The following is a 23,967-nucleotide window of genomic DNA, read 5'->3' on the forward strand; positions in this document are numbered from 1 at the left end:
GAGATGGAGGCAGCAGGGAAGTGTTCTCACAGCCCTGGGCCCTGAAGCGGGCTGTCTCGGCTATGAGCACCCTGTACTGCGGCCACCCAGGGCTCTGCCTAGGATGACCTTCCCACAACCTGGCTTTTCATCCACAATTTACAAATGAGGACAAAATCAAGTAACAGGCCCAAGGTTCCAAGAGAAGTGAGCAGCCAAGATGTCTTGAACCCAATCGAACTTTCCCAAAGCCAAGGACTCTGGCCTTGACTATCTCTTCCTCCAGCCCCAAGACAGAGGGGTACACTTAGCAGGTCCTCAGTAATGAGCAAAGACAGGAAGGAAGGGAGAAAGATAAACCAGGGAGGCTCTTTGGCAGCTAGAAAAAAATAATATAAATAATAAAGGTGCTGTTTTCTGATGCCAGGCTGGCATGGTGCCCAGGACAGCTGCCCTACACTAGGGAGCTCTGGCAGCAGCGCTTGCCTCATCTTTTCCAGAAGTATGTGAGCCCAGTTACGTCAGCCCTTAGGTATGCATGAGCTCGGTGGTGACAGTCTCTCTCTCTCTCTCTCTCTCTCTCTCTCTCTCTCTCTCTCTCTCTCTCTCTCTCTCTCTCTCCTTCCTATTAAACCTTCTTCATGCTGCTTCCCCACTCCCAACCCAGCCAGCCAGCCTGCCCCCCTCCCCAGGCCAGGTCCTGCTCCCTTGGCCAGGACCAGCCCTCTCAGCCAGGCACATCCCGGGCTGGGGAGAGAGCGCAGCGTGGTGGTGGCGGGGGAGGAGCAAGAGCAACACGTCATCTAACAGGTTGGTCGGGCTGAAGGCGTCCCGCCCTCCCGCAGGTAATGAGCACTGTGCGACAGGTGTTTGCACCTCAGTCCCCAGCCTGCCCTGGCTGCGACAGGAGGCAGCCGCCTGCCGCCCTCCTCCACCCCGAGGCTCACTCGCTCATCCCTGGGCCCTCCCGCTCCCAGGCCGGGGGGCCACCATGGCCTGCCAGTCCTGCGTGGTTGGTTTCAGCAGCCTCAGCGGCTGTGAGGTGACCCCAGCGGGCAGCCCCCGGCCTGGAACGTCAGGATGGGGCAGCTGCGGGCCCCCTGTGCCAGGCTTCAGCTCCCGAAGCCTCACAGGCTGCTGGCCAGCTGGCACCATCCCGAAGGTGACCGTGAACCCCAGCCTGCTGGTGCCCCTGGACCTCAAAGTGGACCCAGCCATCCAGCAGCAGAAGAACCAGGAGAAGGAGGAGATGAAGGTCCTCAATGACAAATTTGCCTCCCTGATTGGCAAGGTGAGCAGAAGCAGGAGGGGGTACCAAAAGCCAAGGACCGCCAGGCCTGGGCAGGAGGCGGAGCTCTATTTCCCCCGAGTTGGACATCATGCCCCGCCCCTGCCCCCAGCCAATGGGGAGGCAGCATTGCTAACGCAGCGGGCGAACTCCGAGCAGGGACAAAGGGAGGGAGGTCCTGGTCCATCCCGGAGTCGGGGGGCAAAGGGACTTCAGGATGGCCTCTGACGATGTCCGGATAAGAACATGCTCGTGGCCTGGGGTCATCCTTCCCCCGTAGCAAACTAGAGAGGAGCCCTGAGCTTGACCAAGGGAATGCCTCCTCCCTGGGAGGCTCGTGGAGGCGTGGTCTGCCGTCCTCCAGGCAAGTGGACCGTGGAGATGACCTCCGAAGGTCCTACTCTTGTCCATCCCTCAAGCCTCTGGGCCTGCGGCATCTCTCTCAACGCAACTCTGCTTAGCTTCCCCAATCAGAAGAGCTGGCAGGGGTGTGTGGATCTGCCGGAAGGAGGCTGCTGCTGGGGCCGCGCGGGAGGGGAGATGCAGCTTGGGTAGTCAGGAGATAGGAATGCAGGAACGGATGCCTCGGGTCAGAAGTAGGCAGCCAGCAGGCAGCCAACTGGGTAGAAGGGGCCAGTCCCCCATACCACTCTCCCCATTTCCTAGACTCCACCGTCCATAGCTGGTTTAGGGTCCTCATACCCATCTCTGCCCCCAGAGCAAAGGAGTTCCACAGGAAGTCTTGTTTACCTCCCAAATCTGCTATTACTCATCTCCAAGAAACTTCTGACCAGTCCTCCCAACTCTGCTCCCTCCTGCGCTGCCCAAGAATAACCATCACAATATCCACAGCTGCACTGATGCCCTCTGCGCTGGGCATTGTGCTGGGTGCTTTACATATGCATCTCTATTTCCCTCAAAACCCTCTAAAAGAAGATCATTTTATGCCCATTTCACAGATGAGGAAAACTATCTCTCTGATCCTCCCAGTTTAAAAAAAGAAGAAGAAAAAAAAAAACAGCCTTTTGCTTCAGCTCAGTCCTTTCCCTCATCATGGTTCTGACTCTGTGTTCTTCTGCACAGGCCAGTTGTCCCCATAAGATGGGAGCTTGCAGAAAGGGGCGCAGGGAAAACAGTAGCATGCATGGAACATCTGCTAGTGCGAGGCCCTCAGTGGGTACTTGGCAATGCAGCGACATTGAACCCACACAGCAGTGGCTGTTATTTCCCCAACTGATAGATGAGGAAACTAAGGGCCAGAGAAGGTCAAAGTACTGGCCCAAGGTCAAGCAACCAGCAAATGGTACAGTTTAGATTTGAATGCAGGTTGATGAGACAGAACCAGGGGTCTCTGAGGTGGGAATCCTGTCTTCCTCCATTCGTGTTCCTATAGCAGAGTTTTTTGGTCCACATCTGGATGCCCAGAGGGGGGGTCAGTGGAGAGGAAAGAGCCATCTACCAAGGCAAAACCTCCCTTCCCACACCCCTGGGTACACAGAGCCCCTGCTGCTGGCTGACTTTCCTCAGAGAGCCTCTGCCCTGGGGAGGAGGCAGGTCTCCAGTTAATCCCTTAAAAGGAATGCTTAGCTGACTATGTAATTTGGCTAAGTTGGGTGGCTTTTCTCCCTCAAATGTCTTTTCTCCCTCCAGTGCCAGTGCTGAGGTCACCCTGTGCCTCTGCATGGGGACAGGGTGAGAGCAAATGAGTGTAGGCATCAGGAGGGGCCCTTAGGGCCAGGGCAATGCCCTCAGAGATCTTTAGCAGAAACAGAGCCTCCCAACCCTCAAGGGTTAGGAGATGGGGTGTCCTTCCTGCAGGATGAAGGGAGATAGAGGTGCCAGGTTTAGGGTCCCTGGTTGCTGGGACTCTGCCCTAGGGAGCCCTAGTAATGGCTGGGAGGGCTCTAGCACATGCAGCAGCAATTAAGAGAGGGAAATGTGGAGCACCGTAGTAGGTGTAAATCCTGGCCCCACAGCTGGCCAGCTGCGTCATCAGCCAGAGCAGACACGTTACTTAACCTCTCTGTGCCTCAATGCACTTCAGTGGAATGGGCTTGTCCACCAAATGAGATAATTTTCGAGAAGCAGTTAGAACACACTTGACACATGGCAAGTGCTTTGTAACTGTTAAATTCTAAAAATCAAATAAAATGGGCCTAGCCCAGGGAGCTCCTAGAACTCACTCCCTGGAGAACAGAGGAGGGAGAGCCCCTCCCAAGATGCTGTGATCAGTGAAAGGATGAGGGCTCGGAGCCAAGAGATGGAAAAGGGATACCCACTCCACACCCCTTCCAGTCCCTCTGAGGCATAAAGAGAGACCAGAGTGCTGCAGGAGTAGGGGGTCAGGTAGACTTCCAGGTTGGCAGAGAAGCCCTGAAGCAGTGTTGTTTCTTCCCTTTGTTAGCTGTGTTTCCTTGGGTAAGCCACTTACCCTCTCTGTGCTTTGTATTCCACGGCTCAATACTGCTCTACTCTCTAGGTAGCCCTGAGCTCCTGCCAGTGGAGGGACTAGCAAGGTCCCATCATGAGACAGGGAGCTGAGAAGTAGCAACAAGAGGAGTGAGGGAGAGAGGGCAGCGTCCACACCCAGCAGGGGCTGCTGCTGGGCCTCATAGCTCCACACATGCGCAAGAGAGGCAGAGTAGACAAGAGAAGGACTGTCTGAGGCTGGGGGAAGGAGGCCATGGAGAGCAGTGGTGAGATGCCTGGACCCAGTGGAAAGGGGACCATATCTTCCCCTGGCCTAAGTGACCACGGGAAGTCCCTGGAGTCATCCCCCTGTCTGAGTGCAGAACAGAGACCAGCACTCAGGGTCTCCTTGATTGAAGGCAGGGGACTAGATGCCCTCCCCAGAGGAATAGGACCTGCCTCCCCCAGAGGTGCTGCCCTATGGGCTTGGGGACCAGAAGCCCCCGAGGTGGCCCTCCCCCACGGCAGTCCCCCGCACCAGCAGGAGCTCCAGCTTAGGCTGCTCGGTGCCCCCTAGAACATCTCTCCCCACAGCCTGTGCCCTGGGTTTCCTTGTCTACCAAATGGGGCGGCAGGGGGCCAGGGCTGGGGCTCCGTGGATGTGTGAGGCCCTGGGTTCCATCGTCAGCACCACACATAAATAAATAAAATCAAGGTATGGTGTCCATCTACCATTAAAAAAATATTTTTTAAAAAAAATGGGGAGGCAGATGAGACAGACATTGGCTCTCGGAGCTCCTGTATGATCTAAAGGCGGGGGCTCAGCCAGAGCAGAGAGGAGGATGAGAGCAGAGGGAGGGCGTGGAAAGACTGGCACCTCTGAGGGCGCTCTGGAGGCCTTTGTTCCTAGAGGGAGGAGCCTTTCTGTGGAGAGGGACCTGGGTGGGAGGTGAGATTCCAGCCCCACCCACTGAGACAACAAGAGACTCTCCCAAGGACAGTGGGAGACAGAAGGCTACCCCTAATCCCCTAAAACCACAAGTGCCCTCAGGCTGGACTGGCCAGCCACTCTCTCTCTCAGCAGAATAGAGGTGAAGCACAGAGCACTGGGGTTAGACTAAGGGAAGAACTTCCTGGTGTGAAGGTTTTCTATTGTTCGTGGGTGGAGGAAGGAACCTCACATCTCTCTTCCCACCCCACCCTCAGTGTCAACATGGGACTCTTGCTTGTCAAAACGGAGGGAAGGTGGGGTGAGCAGATACCTCCCCCCCAGCGCGTCCTCTCACACACACAAAGCAGGGCAGAACCCTCTTGACCTCCATCCCTACTGAACCTGTTTAGCTATAGCTACAGCGTGCAGTAGGCTTAGGCAGAACCTACCAGTACAGATGGGAGCTAGGCAGCTCTCAAATGCCATCTCTCAGTCCTCCTGCAGCTGTTACCTGCTGTGAAGTTCAAAGGGGGCTTGCCAAGGTCATCCAGGCCTCTCAGGAAGAAACAGGAAACCTGGGGAGGTACACAGGGTGGCCAGAGAGGAGGCAAAGGGAGCCCCCAAAGGTCCGGGTGGGCAGCAGCCAGTAGTGGGGCCTGTCGGGAAAGGTTGACCATCAATCACTCTGTGACAAGTCACCCCCTGTAAATGAAGAATACAGATCAGCTGAGCCGAAAGGCTGCTGGCAGCTCTCCCTGCCAGGCCAGCCGCTCCAGCACGGGTGGGAGGGACCCAGCTGCTTGCCTGTGTTCATACAGAGCGTCACTGGCCCACCAGTCACCGTGTCCTCATGACAAAACACAGCCCACGGTCCAGGAGCATCCCTCCCACCACAGTGGCCTACCCAGGTCCTGGGACCATCCCAGGCTGACAGGTGGCCAGGACAGAGGAGAAGCAGATAAACTAAGGTCCTGCCGGAGGGAGGGGGCTTCCTGCAGGTGGACTGCCTGGAGCACCCACGGGGAGGAGCGGCGCAGGCAGGGCTGGGGCTGTGGGCAGGAGAGTGCCAAGACCGGCTGAGCCCAGAGAGGGCAGCAGGGCAAAGAAGAGGTCAGAGGAAGCCCCAGGCCAGGCTGGGCTGGACCAGGGGAGGGACTCTGACAGCCTGCTGGTGGCCCGGCTGTGGGTCATGGAGCACAGGAGCCCCCGTAGTAGGAGCCGGAGCTTGAGAGTCCTCGGGGTCTTTATCCTCAAGGCCAACCGGGCTGGAACTGAAGGCAGAAGCCAGCCCAGGAAGTCCCCCAGCAGGCGCTGGCTCCCCCTCCCTCATCTAAGCGCCCTGCCCTAGGAAGCCTCTGCTAATTGGCTCCACCTCGATTCTCTCTTATCTCAGCATCTGTAGCTGGAACAATCAGTCACTGGAGGTGCCGCTCTGAATGCTTCAGCAGCCCGAGTGGATGCCGGCGGCAGATGAACCACCACTTCCTCCTCGGGAAGCCCCCCTGGGGCCCAGGGGCACCCCAGATGGGCCCCGCCCTAGCCCGCTCTTCTCTCTCCTGTCCTCCCAGGTACAGGCTCTGGAACAGCGCAACCAGCTGCTGGAGACCCGCTGGAGCTTCCTGCAGGGCCAGGACTCCGGCACCTTCGACCTGGGGCACCACTACGAGGCGTACCAGGGGCGGCTGCAGGAGGAGCTGCGCAAAGTGAGCCAGGAGCGGGGACAGCTAGAGGCCAACCTGCTGCAGGTGCTGGAGAAGGTGGAGGAGTTTCGAATCAGGTAGGACCCGGCGCACCCTAGGGAAGCCATGGGCAGGGACTGAGGGTGGGGACCAAGCCGTACTCAAGCCAGAGAAAGGGGAAAGAAAGTTAGGAGACATTCATACTGATGGAGGGCCTCACGCGTGCCAGGTGCCATTATAAATACTAGGGATGCAGCAGTGACCCTGCAGCCACACACACACACACACACACCCCGCCCCCGTGGTGATCCTGACAGCAAGGCCATTCTTGCGCTGGATCACAGCTGGACCCTGTGCTTTCTGGTCCCTGGGTACTACCACAACCCTCAGCCCTGGCCTGAGCAGCCCCTATGTGCACCTTGCAAACACGCTTGCCTGGGCCCCCACACCAAACTGAGGTGGGACAGCTGACTTTCCGCTTGGGTGTGGCTTTGGATTTTGATCTCAGTAGGATGGAAAAAAAACGAGGGGAAGCAGCCAGGCACAGGCAGGAGACAGAAAGGTGGGTTTTATTTTAATAAAAATGCAATCCCCTACAGGTCACACTTGCCAGGCATCAGGGTGGCCCCAGAATGGGGGAAGTAAACACAGTCCCCACCTGCAAGATGTTTCGGCAACCTAGTGGGACAGACAGACAGGCTAACCCACAGTGGGTGGGCGGTACTTCCCAATGGTTATGGCCCAGTCCTGGCCTTTAGACCCTGTGGGCCATTAATCCCCTCCCCCACCCTCACGAGCTTTGTGACCTTGAGCAAGTGGCTTAATGCCTGAACCTCAGTTTCCTCCTCTGTGAAATGGGAATGATGGTGGTTGATTCCAACCTGAGGCCAGGCAGAGGCGGACAAGAGGTCAGCGTGGTGTGTGGAAATAATGAGGGCAGCTTTCCATGCCCTTGAAGTCTGAAGTCCCCAGCTCAGAGCTTGACATGGGTTTGCTGCTGAACTGAATTGGCCTAGAGCCAGTTTCTGCCTGTGGTCTAGGAGGACAGAATAGGCGCTTGGGTGACTTAGTGGACAGGTGACCCCCTCTGACCAGATCAAGGGCAGGGCTTTAGGAACAAGGAGGCTGAGGCAGAGCAGACAGGCTATGTTCCTGTACCCCTAAACTTGGGTCTTGTCTCTTTCTGAGGTCCCCCCAGTCAAGGTGAGGGAAGGATGGAGTACGGCTGGACCCCCATCCCCCTCCCTCCAGCGCAGCCCAGCCCTAAGTCCTGTCAATTGGTGGCCAGGCCTGCATTCTCTGGAGCAGCCATCCTGGCAGGGCTAGTGGGGAGGCAGCCTGTCCAGGAAGCCAGGAATCCGGGCCTCTCCTGGAGCCTTACCCTCCCAGGTATCTGATAGCCCATTCTGAACTGTCCAACTGCCCAGCATCTGATGGAGCCATGGCAGTTTCCAGAATCCACCACCCATTTCACTGGTCTCTGACCTTCAAAGGATCAGAGAATGGCAGAGCTGGATGGGGGTGTTGGCTCCTCCTTTTATAAGGAAGCAAACAGAGGCCCAGAGAGGTCAGGGTTTGTCCTCAGGCACGTGGCCACACATGCTAAGCCCACAACTCCGCTTGCCACGCACAGGCTCTCCCAGCAGCCCAGCCAGATGGTGTCTGTGGGAGCACGGTGGAGCTGGGAGTCCTGTACAAACACCACCCGTTGTTTTCATCTGGCTCAGCCCCTGCCTGGCCCGCTGCCTTGTTTCCATCCGCCTGCTGTCTGACTTACAGATTAGGCTCAGGGCTTCTTCTTGTTCCCTCTCTGGATAGAGAACCCACTTCAGTAGGCAGAGGAGAAAACTGGGTCTGGTGGCAAGGTTCCTGGGTCTGCAGGCCAGAGCCAGGGAGCTGCAGCCTAGCTGTGCAGAGCCTGGGGCCTCCAGGAGGCAGGCGACGCCAGGTGGAGCCCTAGCAGGGAGGGGCTGTGCCTGGCCTCTCCAGGCGATGAGATCAGCCTTGCTCCCAGAAATAAACAAGTTACCGGGGAGAGGGGTGCAGGTGTGACAAGCCTGAGAACGGGTTTGGGAGCTGGGAGCTGGCAGACTGGCAGAGAAATAGGGTGAAATTGGGGATAAGGTGTCACCTAAGCCTCTGTGGGGAGAGAGACTTTCAAGGGCCTGGAGGTAGCAGGGACCCCAAAGATTGGATCATCTAACTTTTCTATTTGCTAAGGACAAAGCCAAGGCCCAGCAAGGGGAAGCGACTTGCCCAAGCCCACACAGTAAGTGACTCAGGGACACCGCCTACAGTTGTGCAAGCTGCTTAATGACAAGAGCAGGCCACTGAGGGGCTGAGATCAGTTGAGCATCAGGCTGTGAGAGCTGAGGTGGGTCACACACCCCCTTTCTCTCTAATTCAGACAGACTGGGGATGACCCAGCGATAGCCTCAGGGGGACTAGGAACTAGCCTCAGACAGGAACCCAGTGTCTGGCCTCAGCCCAGTGCACCTGCTGTGCCAGCAGCCTCCCCTGGCCAGGCCATGGAGGGCCAGGGCAAGCCCAGCCTAGGCAACAGGCCATGAGGAGTCTCCTCAGGTTCCCATACTTCCTGTGTCCTTCTCTGGCAAGATAGTCACTATACTCCCCTGTATATGTTCTCCAGGGTCCTTGGTGGCCTCTATTGGCAGATCTGCAAGGAATGGCCTGGAAATACCCATTACCTCCCAACTCCCCCAGCAAGGACATCTTCAAGGGGGTGGGAGGCGGATGAGACCCAGTGCTCCCAGTCCAAGGCCTAAGATCCCCTCCTAAGGTTTTTCAAGGGACACAGTAAACAAATAAGTCAGCAGGCTCCAAGCAATAGGAATGACTTCATGGGACAGGTGAAGGTCAGAGGGTGGATGATGGGGACCTCTGGTGGGGAGGAAGGAAAGGGCAGAGAGGGGTGAGATACCTGGGCCCCCCAAGACTGCTGTCCCCCATATCCTGCCCCTAGGCAGGCAGGACTTTGCTACCCAGAAAGGATGGGGGAGGGCTCAGCACCCCCAGGCCTTGGAGGTCCTCAGACTCCCCCAGATTTCAGGGGGAAGCCTGTTCAAGTTAGCCCATCCCTGATGATCTGCCAGAGGTCTGCAGAGCCACTCTGGTTCCACAGTGAGGCTTCTGGAGGCTTCTGTCTGAGGATGGGAGAGACCAAGACGGAGGGGCCAAGCCTTGGAGTTTCTTGAGTGCCAGGCTCTGCTGGGAACACTGTGTCCTAACCTTTTGGGTCTTCACAACATCTCCATTATCATGACTAAGGCACACACACAGTAGCCTACCCAAGGCCACACAGCAAGTCATCAGGGAAGCCAGGACTTGATCCCCTGCTTAGCCAGCACCCCCAGCCCTTCTCTGAGCCTGTTTCTTCATCTGTCAAATGGGAACCATAGGGGGCTGGGGATGCAGCTCAGTTGGTAGAGTGCTTGCCCTGCATGCACAGGGCCTGGGTTCATTCCCTAGCACCACACACACAAAAAAATGACCCATAGGACCTCCCAAGCTGGGGCTCTGAGGGTCATAGGGGAGGCTGTAGCCGGCACCCAGCACAGGAAGGAGGTGGCCCAGGGCACCAGTCATACCCGTCTCTCGTCAGGGTGTTTGTGGACATTTGTTATCCTGGCCCACATCTCTGCCCAGCCCCTGTGACCTACATCCTAGAGCTTCTCACAGATTCTTGGAAGCTAAGGCATGGCCAGGGACAGCCTGTGCACTCAGCACCCTGAGATCCAGAGACCTAAGTGCCCTGTGGGTCCTCACCACCCTGAGGTCCACTCTCCTCAGCTCCCCGGGTGGCTGGTGAACAGGAAGGCATGGCGGGGTGGCAGGTCCAGCCAGCAGTCACAGGCCATGGATAACACCATCCTGGCTACGAGGTCAGGGACTGGGGCAGGTGGCAGGTGGCTGAACTGAGAGCTGCCCCTGATTCAGGCTTTCCCTAGAGGGGAGGGAAGATGGAAGAAGCCACATAATCCTGTGTATGCTAGGGCCAGCAGGGGCTGTCAGCAGACACTACCAACCCAGATGGCCAAGACAAACATCTTGATTGGAGGAAGAGGGTCAGGTCAGGGATGGAAGAATCCTGTCCCCTGGAGCAATAGGATTTTTTTTTTTTTTTTTTTTTGGTACCAGGTATTGAATTCAGGGGCACTCAACCCTGAGCCACATCCCCAGGCCTATTTGTATTTTATTTAGAGACAGGGTCTCACTGAGTTGCTTAGTGCCTCACTTTTGCTGAGGCTGGCTTTGAACTTGTGATCCTCCTGCCTCAGCCTCCCAAACTGATGGGATTATAGGCATGTGCCACCACACTCATTTGTAATGTGATTCTTGTTGCCAACATGAGTTGGCCTTGACAGAGAAGAGAGCTCTGGTGCTGTCGGCCACTGCACAGACACCCCTAGACGAGGAAGCTGCCAAGTGGGGGTGGGGGAGTTCCTTGTCCAAAAATACCCTCTTTCCATCCTCCCTTTGGAGGGAACATGATGGCCTCCCACTGTCTCAAAAAGCAGAGGGAAGAAGGGTGGGGCTGGAGGGAGGGAGCAGAGGTGGGAGAGAGGGAGCTGTGAGCGGGAGCCTGGGGACTCCATCCTGAAGCACAGCTTGTCTGAACCTGAGATTCTCTGGGCATGAGAAAGGGCTACAGTCAAGAGAGGCTTCCTGGAGGAGGTGATCATGCAGCAGAACCAGGAAGGGACAGGAGCTAGTGGGAAAAAACTGAGTAGTCCCAGGAAGGTGGGGACATGTCACAGAAGACACCCAAAGGATGGGCTGCTTTTCTAATTGGCACAGGCACTGAGTAGGGTGAGGCCCTGAGCCCCATCCAAAGGGAATCAACCAACCCCAAGCTCTCGCCACATTCAGTTAAGCAGTTCCTCCCTCCCCACCACCCCCTCGCAGGTATGAGGACGAGACCTCCAAGCGTACAGACCTGGAGTTCACCTTTGTCCAGCTGAAGAAGGTAGCCTGCCCAGCCCGCCCCAGGGCTCCTTCCTCATGGGCCCCCACCCTCTTTCCCTCAGCATCACCTCTGTGCCCAAACAAAGCCCCCAAGGGCTTAAGTCCCAGGACCCAGGGACAGACAGAGAGATACTCTAGTCCCCACTGGGCCCCTTTACCCAAGCTCTGAGCCAGATCTCCTCTGGGAATCACCTCCCCACACTCTCACCCAGGAAGCTAAGTTCCCCTACCCAGTCCTGCCTGGAACCCCAGCACCTCTCCATCTCTCACCGCTGCTCCCAACCCCAGGACCTGGATGCTGAGTGTCTTCGACGGACTGAACTGGAAACCAAGTTAAAAGGCCTACAGAGCTTCGTGGAGCTGATGAGAACCATCTACGAACAGGTGAGTGAGAAGGGGCCCACATCCTGCCAAGCTAAGAGCCGAGTGCCGCGGGCAAGGGGTGCAGGGAATGGGAGGACATCCAGAGGTAGGGAGCCTCCGACAGCCGTGAGGTCCAACCACAGACATAACAATGTCCCATGCTCCTTCCTGTCCTGATGTCAATCGTCCTACATGTCTCCTTGCCACTCGTTTCATGGAACATGGGTAGGTGCCCCAAAGCCCCTCTCTCAGGGAAAACCTTATTTCTCTGTGTGCCGGAGTGTCAAAGGTATGGGGACCAGATGCTTCGGGCAAAGATCAGGAGGCTGGCCTCAATCCAGGGCCCTCAAATAACATTTCCACTTGGACTGCTCTCTCTTTAATCCCTGCAGCCTAAACCACAAGGACCCCCAGTTCTAGCTCTGTTAGGTTTGCATTTCACCTTCCCCCTTTGGGGCTAAACAGGGAGGACTCACAGTTGGCTTCTGCCAGAACAAAGATGATCCAACCAGTGCAGATGAAGGAGCCTCTAGAATACATTCTCGTTTATATCCTGAGTCCTCAGCTAAGCCTGAGTGGACAGTGGTCCAGCAAGGCCCCTGGTGCTGCCAGTCCAGTCATCAGATGGCCCTGCTGCCGGCTCCCCGATGCTGCCCCTCCTCTGCACGGTGCCTGCAGGGTTCCTCCTCTCCAGCTCCCCTCTTTCAGGGGTCTGAGTTATAGAGGTAACACTTCTGCACCAACAGGCCCTTCCACGAGTGTCTTTGGTTGAGCTAAGAGTGGGCAGAATTACTTCTGGGGTTGACAGGGCTCTGCAGACTGGGTGCCACACATTGCTGATGCCAAGCTGTGGCACTCAAGTTAAGATCAGAGCAGAGATCAAAGTCACCACCACAATCAGAATGTTCTGCTGTGGACCCCATGGGCTGCTGACCACAGCTTCATGGCCTCATCCTGTGGACAAGGAAGTGAGATCTTGTATCTGTGCATGGGCCCGGTTCCTTCCAGCAGGTTCCATGCCCCCTGGGGCCTCTGTGGGACTGAGACCTGTTTGTTCCCATGGCACGTAGCACAGCAGAGAGAATACCATCTCCCTTGGGAGCAGCAGGAAGGTAGCCCTTGCAGGCCCACCCATATCAGAGCCCTGCAAGTGTCCTATCCAGGGGAGCCCTGCCCAGCCACGGCAAGCCCTGTGGGACTGAGCAGGGCTCCCACCAGCTGGCTTGAGAAGTTGGCTGAGAGCCCCTTTGCCCAAACTCTGCTGGCTGGTGCGGGCCTGGCAGGCATCAGCCAGCATTTCCAAATTTTTGTTCACCCCTGCTCTCAGCAAGCTCCCTGTTCAAGCCTAAGCAAGGCCCCGATCCTGACTCAGCCTTGCTTACCACTTCTGTAACTGTGAGCGTCCTGTTTCTCCTCTCTGTGCCTCAGGATCCTCATCTGCAAAATGGAAGAGTAACTGAGCAGTAGTGGAGTTGTGCTGCGGGCTAAGCCCACTTGTCCATTAGACAAGCATTTGTGGCATGCCGACTGGGCGCCAGCATTACCCCCACAGCCTGAGCAAGACAGGGAAGTCCCTCCTCACCAGGAGGGCTCCACCTAGGTCAGAGGAGACAGGTGACATGCAAAAGAACAAGCCCCTAGGGGAGATCACTCAGGAGGGCATTAAGGGCAGGTTGCCAAGAAGCTGGTGACTCAACAGTGCTGGGGGAGAGGACCTTCAGAGCTGTGGCCAGGGGCCCTCTCTGAGGAGGTACAATCAAGCCAAGACCCAATGACAGGAAGGTCCACACCAGTGGAAGAGCTGTGTGAAGTCTCTAAGGCAGGAGTGAGCTCGTGACTAAAGGGAGAGAAGGAAGTCACTGTGGTCACAGCAGAAGGGCAGAGTGGGAACCAGGAGTCAGGGAGAACCAGCAGGTGGGCTCATCCAGGGTCTTGGACTCTGAGACAGAGTTTGACCTTATCTGAGTGTGATGGGCACTGGGGTGGGGCAGTGCAGGGGGTTGGGTGCCGTTTGTACCGTGAGAAGACTGCTGTGGAGCAGGGACTGCAGTGAAGGTGACCATGAATCACAGCTGCCCCTCAGTGTCCTCAGGGAATTGGTTCCAGGATCTAGGCACATCCCCAGCCCCTGGACACTCAGTTCTTCATTTAACATGGCATAGCATCTGCACATAACAACACATCCTTCCACAGCCTTCCATTCCTAGATTGCTTAGGAGACATAATACTATGTCAGTGCTGTGTCAATAGTAGTTGCTCCGCTGTATTGTTTTAGAGAATAATGGCCAGGAAAAAAGTCTGTACCTGTTCAATTTTTCCATCCATGGTTGGTCGAATCCTCAGATGTGGAACCCGTGGATAGAGAGGGGCAACTGGATAGCAGTTATTGTCACTTTGGGAAGCAGCAAGGTAGCAAGTTGACTTTGGGGTACAAGTTCTGTGTTTCCCTCCCTTTTCCACTTGAGTGTGAGGAGGAAAACACTGACCATTTGCCAAAAAGATTCCCCACCCCAGTGGGTCTCTAGACAGCACTAACAGAACTAGAAGAGGATCCATATCTAAGTTTTCTAGTGGCCACATTTTTTTAAAAAGAAACAAAAAAATTTTAATAGTATTTCAACCCAATATAGCCAAAATATGATTATTTCAATCTGTAATCAATATAAAAAATAGTGGGCTATCTTATATCCTTTGTCTCCTACTAAATATTCAACATCTGGTGCATTTTTTACAATTATAGTCTATCTCAGTTTATACTAGCCACATTCCAGTGCTCAGCACCACCTATGACAGGCTGGACAGAGCAAGTCTAAGCACAGGCACGTGCCAGCTACAGAAAAACATGGCAGCACCCGAGTATCCCCAGAAGGCCGGCCATTCTAGTTTGTATCAGATCAGAAAAGCATTACTGGGCTGGGGATGTGGCTCAAGCGGTAGCGTGCTCCTCTGGCATGCGTGCGGCCCAGGTTCGCTCCTCAGCACCACAAACAACCGAAAACTAAAAAATAAATATTACAAAAATTTTAAAAAAGAAAAGCATTGCTGTCCAGGCCTATCCCATACCCCAGAAAGCAGCCTTCCCCTCCCCCAACACAGGGACACCTGCAAAAACCTTCCCAGCCCAGGGCAGGATCCCATGACATGATCTGCTCAGGGCCTCATCTGCACACTGCAGCCTTCTCTGCACCCTCTGCCCCTCCCCTCCAGGGACAAGAGCTGGCAGGGTGAGAGGACCCTGGGCTGGCAGAAGTCCACATTCTGCTCAGCTCTGGAAGAACATTCCAGCTCCCTTGTGCACTGGGGACTTGGATCCATCCAGCATGATCACTGCCTGCCCCACCCATGAGCTATGGTTCCAGAGAGATTAACTGTGGAATCTGTTGACAACCTCCTGCAGCCAGGCTCCCCTCCCAGCAGGTAGATCCCTGCAGAAGGAACAGTACTGTATAAATGGCATGGGCAGGGTGGCCACTCCAGGCATAGGCTGCTTTGCCCCTGGACCTGTTGTTCAGCTCTGTCACCTTTACCAGTTACAGCAATAGACTCTGCAGTTGCTATCTATTGAGCACCTACTACAGCCCAGGTATTGTGTTTTGAGCTTTCCCGACTTAATCTCAGTTAATCCTCTCCAGCAAGTCTGAATGAGGGCTAATGATTAAGTAAGCACAGATTTTAGAGCGGCTTGGACTTGAATCCTGGCATAGTAAACATGGCAGGTGAATCAGACCAGATTGTCTTAATCTCACTCTCTGCCTCAACATCTCCATCATTAAAATAGGAAGAAGAATAGCACTACCCCTCCAGGCTGTCGTAAGGATTTATTTTTTAATAGATCCTAAAGAACTTAGAACAGTACCTGGCACATGGCAAACATTTAATAAACGTTAGCTGGTTTCAGTTCTATAATTATATACCCATTTCACAGACAAAAAACGGAGACTCGGAGAGGTTTAAAAACTTGACCAGGGTTACCTAATTAATAAGAGGTGGTAGTATTCAGAGTCCAGTGTGCTTAAGTGCTACATTTTGCTAATCAGCACTAAGTTACCCCATGAGTGTCACCATCTAGCCTGCAGTGGGAAACCCTCTGAGGGTGGTCACATACATACAGTAGTCTTCTCAGGCCCTAACCTGTACCTTGGCTTAATTCTTGCCAACTTTGTGGTGCTGGGGGCCCATCCCAAGGTGGCACCTTCACACCACAGAGGCAAGCATTGTTATACCTTCTGCTCTTGGCAGGGGCCAGCATGTCTGGACAGGTCTTCAGATATTCTGACTCCATTTCCTACTTCCGTTTACCACACTCCTGCCAAGCCTGCCTCTTTCCAGAAAGGCTCTGAGGCTGTTCTATCAGCTGTGATTTGCAGATCCCTTCTCCCTGACAGGGCAGTCCCCTAAAGCATCTCTTGGAAGTGGCCTGGCTGTTTTTTGTTTGTTTGTTTAAACATTTATTTTTTACTTGTGGGTGGACACATACCTTTATTTATTTTTATGTGGTGCTGAGGATCGAACCCAGTGCCTCACGCATGCTAGGAAAGCTCTCTACCTCTGAACCACCAACCCAGTCCTGTGGCCTGGCCTTTTTCTGAGCCACATCAAAAGGCAAATTGGTCCTGGTCTGGAAGTGCTGCTGGGGCTCTATCCAGGATCCCCTGCTCACTGACCTTCATTTTGCTTCTACCAAGGAACTCCATCTTCCCTTAGGCACGCCTGCCAACATGATGATTCCATGTCAGAAGTGTTGGGGGATAGCTGGGCCCAATGGTCTATACCTGGAGTTCCAGCTACTCAGGAGACTGAGGCAGGAGGATCGCTTGGGCCCAGGTGTTCAAGGCTACCCTGGGCAACATAAGGAGGCCCCATCTCAAAAAACAAAGGACATGTTACAAGAATACTGAGCAGTAGAGGGGCAGTAGAGGGGCAGCATGGGTCTGCAGTGACTTTCAGCCTTGTTCTGGCCTGGCCTCTTAGCCTGCCTCTGCCCAGAGACTTCTGTTAAGTTTATTGGAAGACCAACCAAAACCCCTCAGCAGGAGACCCCAAAGGGCAGCTAGCCACTGAGCTCAGGATCCTGCTAGCCCCAGGACAAAGGCAGGATACCCGAGAGGGTCTTCACAATGACTGCCACCACCTAAGCTATCTTTTCCAGGAGTCCCTCCTTGTCACCAGGAGGTGCTGGTGGGCAGAGATGGCAGGTGAGCAGATGGAAAGGGTGTCCTTCATGGCTGCCCATATAACCTGTCTGAATCTACTTAGTCCCTAGATATAAGTCATGTATCTAGATACTTAATCCCTAGATACAACCCCAAGATACAAGTCATGGATTGGAAGTATCAGCCCCCGACAGGGACAGAAGCCAGAGGATCCACCATAACTTAACCATAATGGAAAGGTGGGGTTCCAAAAGTCAGGTTCCAAGGTCAGAATGCAACCATAGGCTAAATGGCTGAGCCTGGACCAGAGCCAACCTCCAGATCCAGCTGCTAATACAAAGTGGGGGACATGTCAAACATGGTCACAGGTACAATTAGAAAAATCCAGACTGTGGGGAACAGTCTCAAGGCAGACAATCCTGTTCCAATAAGAAAAATTACAAGGAAACAGAGAAATGGATGGGTGTTAGTAGGTTAAAAGAAACTTGGGAACCAAGTGCGGTGGCGCACACCTGTAATCCCAGTGGCTCAGGAGGCAGGAGGATCAAGAGTTCAAAACCAGCCTCAGCAACTTAGAGAGGCACTAAGCAACTCAGCGAGACCCTGTCTGTAAATAAAATACAAGAAAGGACTGGGGATGTGGCTCAGTAGTTTGAGAGCCCCTGAGTTCAATTCCTAGTACCAAAAAAGAAAGAAAGAAACTTGGGGTCATGTGGACCAATGGCAAGGTACAGACCTTGTTTGGATCCTGATTCAGAGTTTTAAATATTTTTGAGGCCATCAGCGGGTTGGGAATACTGACTGAAATGTGATGACTGAAGTAGAGGTCAAGGGTAGACTGTGGGCCCATGACCCATGCCTGCAATGAGCCCAGCGCCATTCCCCCTTCTGCCTGGCAACTCCCTGCCTCCCTGAGGCCCTTTGGCCAACTGACTCCCACCCTCTGCACATGCTGGTTGCGATGCTCTGTTTACACACCCCCACTCCTCCCTCCCACACTGAGGCCCTGCCAAGCCCAGCCTGTTGTTCAGTGTCCCAGGGGAAGCAGCCCAGGCTCAGGGTGACACCTTGCAACCTCTGTGCAGACCCCTGTTCCCATTTGCTTCCCTATGCACCCCTGAGCCTGAGGCTGGCAGGCCAGGGCCATAGAAAGCCGGCCTGGGCCCAGGAAGACACCAAAGAAGGCTTCTGCTCCAGGCCTTGCCCCTTCATGAAAGCAGAATAGGAACAACAAGGACAGAGCCCTAGGTCCCTGTGTGCCCCTCTCAGCCGTCTCCACCACCCGCTGTCCTCCTCCGTGACCCAGGAGGGTATGGGAGAGCACTCAGCACTGTCTGGCCTGGGGTGAGCCTCAGGGAAGTGGTGGGTTTTGCCATTTCCAGAGGGCTCTGGAGACCAGAAGGAGATCAAAATATTGTCATGCTTTAGGGCCAGCTTCCTCAGCCAGAGGGGGAGCGGGCAGTGAGCCTCTGGTGGGACTGTAAAGTCACAGCAACACCTTTCACAGGCTGGGCCCATTTTCAAAGAGGTCAGGCGATGGCGAGGGCAGATTGGCCCACTTCTAGCCTCACCCTGCCCCTCCCCATCCTCCATTCCCTCATGCGTTCAAGAACCCTTGCCAGACGTGGGGTTCCAGAGGTGAACTTGGCTCTGCCCGGTTCTCAGGGAGCTTCTCACCCAGTGAGGACCAGGGTAGGGGCATGCAGAACTGCTTGCCACAGAGCATGGTGACAAAACAGCAAGCAGAGGGACCTGCCTCAGCTGCCAGTCTGGAGCACGGCTTCCTGGGCCTTTTCCCCATCAGCCAGGAGGAGGGTGTCCCAGCCAGGGAGAGAGCAACTGGGCAGATGGTGGGTAGACAGGGAATAAGGCCTCTAGAACCACCAGCCCCTCCCGGGCCCTCTCCTCGGCTCAGAGAGGGAGCATTTTACATAGGTGGGCCGAGGGCAGTGAGCTGGGGAGAGGGTCTCTTTCAATGATCTCTCCAGGGAGACTGGAGGGGAACAGCCTCCCTCTCCATTGCCTCTGGGGACGAAGGGACTGTGGGTGGCTAAGGGGCCTCGTGCCCTCCCCACCAGCCCTGAGCCCTCCACATCTGTGCCCTGCCAGGAGATGAAGGACCTGGCAGCCCAAGTGAAGGATGTGTCAGTGACCGTTGGCATGGACAGTCGCTGCCACATCGACCTGAGCGGCATCGTGGAGGAGGTGAAGGCCCAGTATGACGCCATCGCAGCCCGCAGCCTGGAGGAGGCCGAGGCGTACTCACGCAGCCAGGTTGGGGGCTGACCACGTGGGGCGGGATGGCTCCCTCTGGACCCTAGGAGACGGCTGAGCTCACTTTCAGCTCCAGATCCTCAGGTTCTCCGAGAGCGCAGTGGGGACGTGTGGGGCAGGCATGGGTGGGCATTTCACAGCAGGTATGGGAGCTGCCAGCCCCTGAGGAGTGGCCAGGAGGGAAGGCCATGGTCTGTGGCCTCCTGGAGGTCATTGGTGGTGCTGTCCCCCAGCAGCACCAGGCCAGAGGCAGGGACAGCTATTGGGGTTCACCAAGAGTGGCCCAGCAGAGGCCACCCAGAGGCACATGGTGGGGCAGGAGGGAGTCAGGCATGAAGTAGGGCTGCAGAGGAGGACTGAGAGATGGGGATGAGGGTGAGGGGTGCTGGGAGGGCCACAGTGAACGACCCCTCACATGACTTCCTCCATCCCCTTCCAGCTAGAAGAGCAAGCCGCCCGCTCGGCAGAGTTTGGGAACAGCCTCCAGAGCAGCCGCTGCGAGATCGCTGATCTCAATGTGCGCATCCAGAAGCTCCGGTCCCAGATCCTCTCTGTCAAGAGCCACGTGAGTATCTGCAGGACCCCTGCGGGTGGGAGCAGGGAGGAAAGCGGGGAGACACATGGTCACACTCATACACGCTCAGTACATGCAAGACCTAAATGAGTGACCCTGAGCAGGTCGCCTCTATGCCTCTGTGGTTTCCCAGCCTGCCATATGGGAGAGGAGGGCAACCTGAGTGCACACCCAGGGCCCACCCCTAGATCCCTCACCAACCAATCAGAGAGAAGGGATTGGAAGCCTAAGTCCCAGCTTCTAACCAGGATAAGCCATCAGAGCAAGTGCCACCCTGTAGGCAGCTCTTCTGACCCTAGAAGAAGGCCTTTTTAGCTCTCACTGAACACCCTCTTGTTGCACTGCAAGCGCTACCACACCCAGAAATGACCTTGCTTAGCCCCACACACAGAACACACAGGCCATTGAGGACAGAGGTGACTCCCGGCCCCGGCCAGCTCCCTCCCTCCCTCTGTGTCCACCAACTCCCTCCCTCTGTCCTGCATGCAGTGCCTGAAACTGGAGGAGAACATCAAGGCAGCCGAGGAGCAGGGAGAGCTGGCCTTCCAGGATGCCAAGGCCAAGCTGGCTCAACTGGAGGGGGCCCTGCAGCAGGCCAAGCAGGACATGGCGCGGCAGCTGCGCGAGTACCAGGAGCTGATGAACACCAAGCTGGCCCTGGACATCGAGATCGCCACCTACCGCAAGCTGGTGGAGGGCGAGGAGAGCCGGTGAGGACAGGGCTGGAGAGAGGGAGGGCTGAGGGAGGCCCAGGCCAGGCAGAGCCAGCCTCCCCTCCAGCAGGACACACTGAGCCTGGCAAGCCTGGGTTCCAGACCAGCTTGAGCTAGTTACTGGGATCTCAGTCCAATTAATTAAATTCTCAAATTTCCCATCTGAAAACTGGGCTGATTATAAACATGGCTCTCCTGCAGTAGGGAGGGTTAACGTGAGGATGCCTGCAAATGCCTGTCAACAAGTGCTCAGGAAGATTAGCCATGTATACAGAAGAAAGAGGGGACAAGCAAAGAGAGCCGGCAGGCCAGGGTCATACCATAGGGCAAATCCAAGGCTGCAAGTGACAACCAAGAATCCCCTCCACTTACCAGTCCCGAGGTCCCCAATCCCAAGGGAACTAAAGCCACATCTCCCTTCACATACCCCCATGTCCTCCCACACAGAATGGACTTGCCCTCAGCCACCGTGGTCAGTGCTGTGCAATCCAGGCCTAGAGTTGGTGAGTCCACCTGCCCCAAGAACCCATGGTGGGGAGGCACAGGGTGCAGGGGATCATGACCCTAAAGGCATTGTTTAAGTGGCTCCCAAACCTCCAGCACCTCCCCTCCCCCACCCCTTGTGTCCCGTATAGCTGCCTCCAAGTCACTCCACTCCAAGGGCTCCTTCCGGAAGAAGAAGAACCGCAGAGGGCCCGTGATCAAAATCACTGAAATGTCAGAAAAGTACCTCTCCCAGGAGTCTGAGGCCTCAGATTAAGACAGCTGGACCCCAGGAGTCTCAGGTCACTCCCACTGCAGCAGGTGGGACTTAAGCTGGACTCAAGAAAGCAGCTTGGAGCCTCCAGGTTGGAAGGGGAGATGAGACCAGGATGCTGAACAGAAAGGAGAAGGGTTCCAGCCAGAGGCGGCCTTCTCGAGGGTTGCTGGGGTGGAGTGGAGCATCCCCAGCTCCACGCCCTGCCAATGTCTCACAGTCCCCCTTCCCACCTTCTGGCCACAGGTTTTCCTGGCTGGGTAAACTGGAACTTGGGGTCAGTTTGTGTCCTCCTCCTTGCTCCTCTGAGGCTCCTCCTCCAGTGCAGGGCTCAGGCCCAGGTGCTTCAAGTCCCTTGTCCAGTGCTTGCCCCCAACTCCTCTCTCCAGCCTTGCCTTGCCTTGCCGCCATCTCAGAACAGAGGCTGCTGCCCTCACCGCCAGCCCAGGCTCTGGGCTGAGCTGAGAGGGCCACTCAGGCCCTATCTGTATCTGGAGTCCCTGCAGAGGTGGGATGCTGAGGACCCCCTGGCTCTCCTGCACTTGGGCTCCCAGACACCTGACAGTATTAGGGAGTGGAGGGAGGAGGCCCTGGAGGTCAGAGGCCTGAACCCTTTTCTCTCTGGTCCCTCTCAGGAGAGCATAGGCAGAACTCCCCCACCCCCACCCCCAGCCATTCCAGAAGCTCTGCTGGCCATGGCCAGCTTCCTGGGAGCAGAAGCCAGATGGCAGTCTGACCTGAGGCAGGAGAACTAGACCCTCTCTTCACCTCCCTGTCATTCCAGGGCTCCCCACAGGGCCTGGGATCTGAGTTCTCTGCCCCCAGCCCAGTTCTCTCCCACCTCCACCCTGGCTCTGGTGCAAAGGCCCTGGAGACCCGTAGCCCCACCCCTGCCATGGCTCATTTCCCAGGAATCCCACTTCTCGGGTCCCTATTCTCTCCACTGGGCCAGTCTGGCCCTCCTCTCTTTTGCATTCCCTGAGGAACCCAGGACACCACACACCTGTGGGCTTCTAGCTCTTTCATTTTCCCCCCTCTGGATCCTTCTTCCCCCCTGGACCCTTCTTCTCCCCATGCCCACTCTGCCTGCCTCCATCGGGCCATGAAGGAGGTACAATCCAGGCAGGTCTGGGAGCCTCTCGGAGTCCTTGAGGTCAGGCTGGGGTGCCCCAATGACAGTCTTCAAACAGCTCCACCAAAGAGAAAACAGTGCAGCCCACAACATCTGGGGTGGGCAGGAGCAGCCCGGTTTCTTTCTCTTGGCCTCACCTTTAGGGTTTGCAGGGGACCCTGCCAGCTGCAGCTTCCTACTTCACAAGCCACCTTCTCTCCTCCCCTCCTCTACTCACCCTCACCTCACCTCCTCTTCTAGCCTGCCTCTCCTCTCATCTCCCAGGACAGGGTGCCTTAGGGTCTCAGCCCCTCCTAGGCCTCAAGGTCCTCCAGGCCTGTGGGGGGCGCTGATGGTCTTCCAAGCCTGGTCAGCAGGAACTCAGCTATATGTACTCATCCCTGAAGTCCCCAAAGAGGGTGCTCGCTGCTGCTTTCTCTCGGGCTATTTATTCGTTTCCAAGGGAGCAAATCCTCAGTGGGGATATGAGATATACGAAATATATATTATTTTTTCATAACTTATGTAGCTTTTAACTTATTGCTTCCCTTCCTGTTTCTGCATGAGCAGTGCTGTATGTACTCTCTGGATTTTAGATAAACATATCCCAGCCACCCCACCCAACTGGCTGACTAGCTTGGGCCAATGCCCCCTCTCCCTGCCAAGGGATGAATAAAGTGTTGAGATTTGTCCATTGATAAAGGCTTGTGTCTGTTTTTATCTCTCCCCTGGGCTAGGACAGGCACTGGTCAGTCAGGCTGACCGTGGGATTTATGAATTCTCCAATTACAGAGAAAGGGGTCCAGGGTCCTAGCTATACCTTCAGACTTGGACATGAAAAAGTCCACCAGATTACAAGGGGACTGGAATAATGTTGATCCACACTTTCGAGACTTCTTGGTTTGTCCAGGCACACGGAGGCCACCTCAACAAGCACAGATGGGGCTTCCCCAAGTGGCAGGGTTCCCCTTCCAGCACTTCTGCCCAACCATAGCACTGGCACCATCCAGAATATATTCCAATAGATACAGGCCTAATCCCGCCAATCCAATGCCAGATCAACAAATAAGGATCAAAGACCTTCTCAGAGCCCTGCTCTATGCTTGGACACCAAGAGTGCCATCCACCTCTCCACTCCAGGGAACCCAGGGTCAGGGTTAGCAATAAAACAGCAACTCAAGAGAGCCAACCCAGATTTTCTCACCAAGTGCAGAAGTGGGTGCTGTGGAAGGTGAGAAGAGAGGTGCTGGCCTCTGCCAGCCCACCCACTCGCTGGCCTGAGAGCTCAGGCAAGTACCACCTGAGTTTCCTCATTGGTATCATGACGCACACACCTCTCCTGTGTCTCTCAGGGTATCTGGGGATCTGATGAGATAGCAGTGGTCCTTCCTATCGGGAATGCCACATCTCTCACTGCTAGCACTCTGACCTATAATAGCTTAATCAATAAAAAGGATCATTAATGATGTCATTGCTAGTACAGCAGAGGTTAAGAATGACAGACAACTGGCCAGATGCAATGGCATACATCTGTAATCCCAGTGGCTGCGGAGGCTGAGGCAAGAGGATCACAAGTTCAAAGCCAGCCTTATCAACTTAACGAGGCCCTAAGCAACTTAGTGAGACCCTGTCTCTAAATAGAAAAAAAAATTTAAAGGGCTGGGGATGTGGCTCAGTGGTTAAAAGCCCTTGGGTTCAATCCCCAGTGCCAAAAAAACAGAATGACAGACACCTGACTGGTCAAACACAG

The 23,967-nt window shown here is 55.4% G+C and overlaps 1 protein-coding gene across 1 annotated transcript; it reads left to right on the forward strand.

Moving 5' to 3' along the window:
• Positions 1 to 628: 628 nt before the first annotated feature.
• Krt80 (keratin 80) lies at positions 629 to 22,701 on the forward strand. Its single transcript, XM_026398797.2, has 9 exons — positions 629 to 1,270; positions 6,176 to 6,384; positions 11,213 to 11,273; positions 11,561 to 11,656; positions 18,898 to 19,062; positions 19,502 to 19,627; positions 20,126 to 20,346; positions 20,797 to 20,852; positions 20,985 to 22,701. The coding sequence occupies exons 1-9, from the start codon at positions 971 to 973 to the stop codon at positions 21,107 to 21,109; spliced, it is 1,359 nt and encodes a 452-aa protein (XP_026254582.1). The 5' UTR covers positions 629 to 970; the 3' UTR covers positions 21,110 to 22,701.
• The last annotated feature ends 1,266 nt before the right edge of the window (positions 22,702 to 23,967 follow it).

Source organism: Urocitellus parryii, chromosome 5 (assembly GCF_045843805.1).
Source record: "Urocitellus parryii isolate mUroPar1 chromosome 5, mUroPar1.hap1, whole genome shotgun sequence".
NCBI lineage: Eukaryota > Metazoa > Chordata > Mammalia > Rodentia > Sciuridae > Urocitellus > Urocitellus parryii.